The sequence below is a fragment of the Electrophorus electricus genome, chromosome 17 (genome assembly GCF_013358815.1).
Source record: "Electrophorus electricus isolate fEleEle1 chromosome 17, fEleEle1.pri, whole genome shotgun sequence".
NCBI classification, from domain to species: domain Eukaryota; kingdom Metazoa; phylum Chordata; class Actinopteri; order Gymnotiformes; family Gymnotidae; genus Electrophorus; species Electrophorus electricus.
Genome location: NC_049551.1, coordinates 1,744,943 through 1,751,207, shown reverse-complemented (window position 1 = coordinate 1,751,207; position 6,265 = coordinate 1,744,943). Strand labels below are relative to the sequence as shown.

Genomic DNA, 6,265 nt, shown 5'->3' with positions numbered 1-6,265 from the left:
CTTACTAAGCTCACAGTATCTGATTAAACTTACTTACCTCAGTAAATACATAGTACCTTAATAAACTCACAGTATCTGAGTAAACTTACCTCAGTAAACACACAGTATCTTAAAGAGTCTCCCCACCTGCATGTCCTTTATTACCTTGAACCAACTCCCTGTCAGTGTGGAGAACTCTGTTGAAGTGTGACAATGGTTGATCCACCATGTCACCCATGTGGGATCCAGACGAACTGTCTCTGCTGCGTTTCCTTCTGTCTCCTCATTCTCCTGACCCCTGGGCTTGGGAAACCAGTTCCCTTCCCGCCTGTCATGCTGGGGTAAACCACCTCCAGAACTGAGACTCCAACTTACAATTGTTCTCATATTTAAGGAGCTCGGTGATGCTACTTGACCAGGATACAAGTGCTACTGAACTATAATTCATGTGCTTGCTATGAAAATCCTCCATCTGATGTCATGTCACCTACAGGATGCTTTCTGTTTAGAGTCAGACTCCTCTCAGTGTGTCCCTGTCTTGTTAGAGTCAGACTCCTCTGTGTGCCTCTGTCTTCTTAGAGTCACTATGTTCCTCCTGGCGGTTTAGGGATTTCTTTTCTTTACTGCCATCACCATTGGCTCATAAGTCGAGTCTGTATTGCTTTGTGGCAATAGCAGATGTAAAAAGCACTTAACAAATAAAATTCAACTGATTTAAAATTTCTGACAGTTTATGGAAGAACATGGAAAAGCAGCATCCTGATAAACTCTACTGCGATTAGCATGACAGTAGGAGGCATCAGCATGGAGAGGAAATCAGAACAGCTTTGTCGTTCTCTACATATGTGAAACACATCTAAGACAATGACTAACACATTACAGTTGGCATTGGCAGGTTGTGTAGGGCATACTGTAACAAATGTCAAACATAACTGAAACTTTATCCTCAGGCTGCGTCCCTACAATGATTTGCGTTTTGTGGTTGGTTTAATGGTACGAAAGGGACGTGCTTTGCTGGTATGTGGTCATCACTACACCCTCAGTCTTCTAGCTTGCTGCGTGTCTATGAATGGTAGCAGTATAGGGGGGGTCACTACATCCGTCAGGGTGCAGGGGTGTCTGGGAAATGCCAGGGAGGCAGAGAAGGAAAACAGCAAGGAGAGAGAGAGAGAGAAAAACAGGAAGAAAGGAGGGAAAGACAGAAAGGAAGAGAAAAAGAGGAGATAGTGCTAGCTCCGTTCACATGCAAATCTCCGTAGGGAGCTGAAAGAGGGAGAGAGGAGCAGGTGTCACAGCGCAGACGGGGGAAGTCGATGTGGACACAGAAGCCTCTTTCACCTCCCTCATCCCCTTCTTTCTCTCCCTCTCTCAGCATCCTCCTTTCATTCCTGAGAGCCTGCGTGCTCGTTACAGACAACACGACACACACAGGTCCAACAGTATCAAATTTAATCCCGGAAAAAAGGTTGGTTTTTTTTCTCTTTTCAGAAACATTGTTTCATACATGAAAATGTTATTTTGTGGCTAGAATGATGTGTAAATACTGAAGGAAAAACGTAAAAACGAAACGACCAAAACACCACTGCTCTGAACCACCTGAACTCCCCACGCCACTGACGCCAACAGTTTGGCTCAAACCCTCACAGCCAAACGCTTCACATTATGAAAGTATTGGAGCCACTAAGATTAACTCCAAAATCTCTCCCAAATAACACCACGCTCTGAACCCTGCGTAGCTTCCAGTGACTGAGGAAGGCGATCTGAGGAGTGACCGTCTCTGAGTGTCTCCGACCTGGAGGATTTCTGACCAGGGACCGAGTGCTTGTCCTGGCTATGGGGAGACGTCTTAGCTGTGCAGGACAGCACTTATGCTCAGCCCTGAGCTTCTGACAGCCTTCAGCTGCATCCCATGTACGTCTCATCTCAACCTTTCTCAAGAGAAAATAGACAGACTTGCCTACCAAGATAAGAGGTCTCAAACATCAACTCAAAAGCACTATGTATGCCTCCATTCCTACGGGAGGAAACAGTGCTTTTTCAACACACAAATCTATAGTGTCAATGTGTTGTCATCCATACTGTTCACAATAAGTAAAACAAAAATATTTTATCTCTAGCAAAAAAGGATAATTTAGCATTGCGTGCAACAAATCAGTAAATTAAGAGCATAATTATTAAAGCAAATGTGTAATTATTAATTATAATTATTTAATTAAATAATTATAATAAAGCATAATTATTAAAGCAACTACATGTGGGTGACAACAGTGTAGCTCTAATAAACACTCCTGACACACTGAACGGATCTGTGCTGCACATCACACACACCACAGTTCAACGAGCACTTCCTGTCCCAAACAGAAACACAGTAATAAACAAAGAAAGAAAAAGACACAGGGAAATTGTTGCTTGAGATCAGCACAACTGTGGATTAGCTGGTGTGTATCTGAGCAATCATTACTAACACAGCAGACCAGACTGTCAACACAGAGGGACATACACATTTCAGTCAAGAGGCAGGAATATTCCCATAATCAGGGTCCCAGATTCACTGCTGGAATTTACTTCCACATCCGTTAGTGTTTAGTCATTATTATTAAGCCATGGCATACACGTCCAGACTAACTTGCACGTAAGGACAAAGTCTTGTGGAAAACAAATGCTATTAAATAATAATTAAAGAAAGTTGAACATTTCCTTGAAATCTGGTTGGTGTTAAAAACCTCCCCAAGCCAAGCTGCTGTCCAGTGGGGAGCAGTACACACTTGGCCACCCTTACACTTCTATGTCTGACCATTACTGCTATTCTGCTCCTCACTGCGACTGTAATCATTAATCTCCAATACCTGCTATAGTGGTTGTACTTAACTACGCAGTTTCATTTAAGCAGTGACGTGTAAACGTAAGAGTGGCAAGAAACCGCAGCAATCTTTGGTGTAATACTTGTGAAACACTGCCCCCTGTGGGTTATGGATAGTGCAACACACTGTTGTTAGAAGCCTTTCTCCCGTCCAGTGCCCCCTAGTGACTACAAACCGCCTGCACACACAGCAGGGCACAGGCTTACACAGCCAGCAGTGCACACATTTTGAGCAGCTTGGAGTCCTGTGGGCAGGCCAGGGTTGGCACCTCTCTGTCAGAGCGGTGCAGAAATGCATCTGATTCAGGAAAACATTTGCTTTGTGATCTCACCATCACACAGTAATGTTTCAGAGACTTCGAGCTGAGCTACCTAAACCTGGACATTTTCTAAAGTAAAAGGTCTCTGCAGAATTCTGCTCCGCTTGTCTGGATTTATTCCTTAGATCAAGCTAGCAGGTCGAATTAGTGAAACCAAAAAAAAAAAAAAAAAGGCAGGGCTTTTATTTTTGCATTCTGAACTTACACACCTCTGGGTGAACGTAAGACCAGGAGTGTGAGTGTGTGTGCGTGCTTATTCTGCATAGACGTAACCACTAACGAATTTGGCTCATATAAAAAACAGATTGTACATTTCTTCATTAAACACATGGACAGGAGAGGGATACAAACAAAAAACAAAACAAAAAAACCCCCACCCCTTCCCATATGATTGCTCCCACTGCATTCTGGGAACTGTAGTCCAGTCGAGGTGGATGAGGTGACCTGAGAGTAGGACACTGGAGCCATTCTGGCCATTCGCTGTGGTGAACGAGAGCTTCTTCACACACACTCAGTAAACATTGACGTTCCTGAGGTGCTCCTGCGGTCCCAAAGGACACGTCCCATTGGTGGCTGGATCTGCTCCTCTCCGTCACTCACGCTTTACTCCTGCCCTCCCTGCCTACAGGTATGTGTCATGTTCTGTACTACTCAGAGTCTGATTCGACCCCTGAAGGGGCGTGTCCCTCAGCAGCAGTTCTGGTTGGTTGATATAGGAGTGATTATCCAGCGACGGGTTTGCATTGGCCTTCTCAGTAGGGGAGGCGGAGCTTTTCCTGCTTTTTTTCTCTTTGTGGGCTCTGTTGCTGTTTCTGCTCCCGCCCCCTTCCCCTCCTTGGGCGGGGCTGCTCGAGGCGGTCCGCTCTTCCACCACGATGGTCGGCTTCTGCTGCAGGTCTTGGTGGCTGTGGGGCTCGGCAGCCATGATGGCTTGTGCGCCGTGCATTCTGGGAGGGGATTTGCAGTGCAGCTCACCACGTGTCTCCTTCCAGTGGTGCAGCTGGGAGAGGTGTTCCTTCTCGATGTCCCTCTCCGACACGGCCAACTCCATAACCTGGAGGGACGGAGGAAGAGCGGGAGAGGGAGAGAGTTTTCGGATTTAGTTTCTGGGTTATAGGTCTAGTGCTTTCTTTGACTAAATCCAAAAGAGACCTTCCTTTAATGATTGGGAAATGGTTAATAATTACTCAGACATGTGAGTTTTCTTAAAGTTACACTGTTCTGTAGGAGACAATGTTTTATGAGTAACTACAGGAAATAAGCAGTGTCATGTTCAGAAACATAAGACAAAAACACTGAAAAACTTGGCAGTGGTAGCTCAGCGATTAAAGTACGTGACTAGTAATCAGAAGGTTGCCAGTTCAAGCCTCACTGCCACCAGGTTTCCACTGTTGGGCTCCTGAGCAAGGCTCTTAACCCTCAATTGCTCAAGTTGTGTTTGGTCAGAATTGTAAGTCGCTTTGGATAAAATCATCTGCTTAATGTAACTTGATTTTGACAACATTTCTCAAGTTTGTTCCACCACTGCAGCAACACACATTATCCACTAGATGGAGACATCACCCTTTCATCAGGTGAAGAAGTTGTAACCTGTAACTCATTATTAATGGCAGTCAGACCGTGTGTGTTACCTCTCTAATGAGGAAGGCTTCCTGCATGTAGCGTGGTTCTATTGCCCGAAGTAGCTCCATAGTCTCATATTGCCCCTGACATGCCTTCAGCTTTTCCTGGGATCCCAGCATGCATTTCAGCAGGACCAACCCCACACGGAAAATGATTTTTACTCCTACACACACACACACACACACACACACACACACACATATGGCTGGGTGTGTTTTTTTCATTCCTTGTCTGAACCAATTTAAGTGTGAAGGAGTCAGAGAGCGAAAGGCCCAGTGCGAGCGTGCAGCAAAGCACAGGCGCCAACTACTGAACGCATGTGCGTTACTACAAACACGTCCAGCACGCTGCCTGCGTCGGTGGGAGTGAGGATGTGGTGAGGGTGAGAGAGGTTGTGTGTGAGTGTGAGAGCCCCACCCTCACTAAAGAACATGTCCCACACGCGCAGCACTGAGGCCCATGGTAGCGTGCGTGAGAAGGCGCACATGAACCACTCTGTCATGTAGAGGACTGCGTCCAACTTGTGTTTCTTCAGGTGCCGATGAGCCACAGGAGACACTCGTTTCAACAGAGCAAAGAGGATCTCCCCGTCCAGCTGGATAGCTTCCTGCAGTTACACACAGACGCATGTGCCCAGACACACACACATGAACGCATGCACACACACGCACACACACTTTACAGGTAGGAAGGTGAGGATCAGATCGAGTTGGACTAGAAGCGTCTCACAGCTGCTGAATGGTGTCTTGGAAAAGAATGTGGTGCTCAGGTCAGGATGAAGATTTAACAGGCAGACTCTTCCTCCGGTGGTTCTTATACGTCCCCACGTACAGCAAGCGTGATTATGCATGTGCACTAGGGTTGTAATGATGCACTGTAATGGTGCATGATTTGATACGATTCATGTTACTGGAGTCACTATTAGATTTTCTCACAATATTTGAAATGAAATTTTGGAAAAGAAAGTTGTTTTTTTTGCCTCATTTCTTAAGTGTAGAAACAATGCAAAATTGCTGATTTTTCTTGTATACATTTGTATAAAACAAAAAAAGAACCTTTAGGCCTCTGCAATTGAAAGAAATTAGGAAGAGAAGTTTACAATTGTAAAGGAAGTGTACTGTAAACAAACTGACCTTGAAAAGTTGAAAAGTCCTGGAATATTTGTTAAGGCTCCCTAATGTATAAACACATTTCTATTTGATGGGTTTTATAATATTAAAGGTCGCTGAGGTGTTAACTGCTCGCGGGAGCTTCTCGTTAAGACAGATTGGGTGAAGCTTCATTAATGAACAACTCCGCTATGTCTATCAGCACGAGACAAGCAACCAAGGGTGTAACCCTTAAACCTCTGATACATCAGAAAGCGGTCCGACTACATCAGCAAATTCACCTGCTGTGTGTGTGTGTGGGACAGGACAGGGAGAGGAGTATGGTGTGTGTGTGTGTGTAGTAACAGAGAGACAGGAGTACGGTGTGTGTGTGT

The 6,265-nt window shown here is 45.2% G+C and overlaps 1 protein-coding gene across 2 annotated transcripts in view; it reads right to left on the bottom strand.

Annotated features, from left to right (window-relative positions):
- Window positions 1-1,411: 1,411 nt before the first annotated feature.
- Window positions 1,412-6,265, bottom strand: part of tbc1d10ab (TBC1 domain family, member 10Ab) — a 15,482-nt gene continuing 10,628 nt past the window's right edge. For both annotated transcript variants that reach the window (XM_027019086.2, XM_027019088.2), the window contains exons 7-9: window positions 5,200-5,389; window positions 4,791-4,945; window positions 1,412-4,213 (exon numbers count right to left, since the gene is read on the bottom strand). In XM_027019086.2, the coding sequence (XP_026874887.2) occupies window positions 3,782-4,213; window positions 4,791-4,945; window positions 5,200-5,389 (777 nt within the window). In that variant the 3' untranslated portion in view covers window positions 1,412-3,781. The remainder of the gene's footprint in view (window positions 4,214-4,790; window positions 4,946-5,199; window positions 5,390-6,265) is intronic.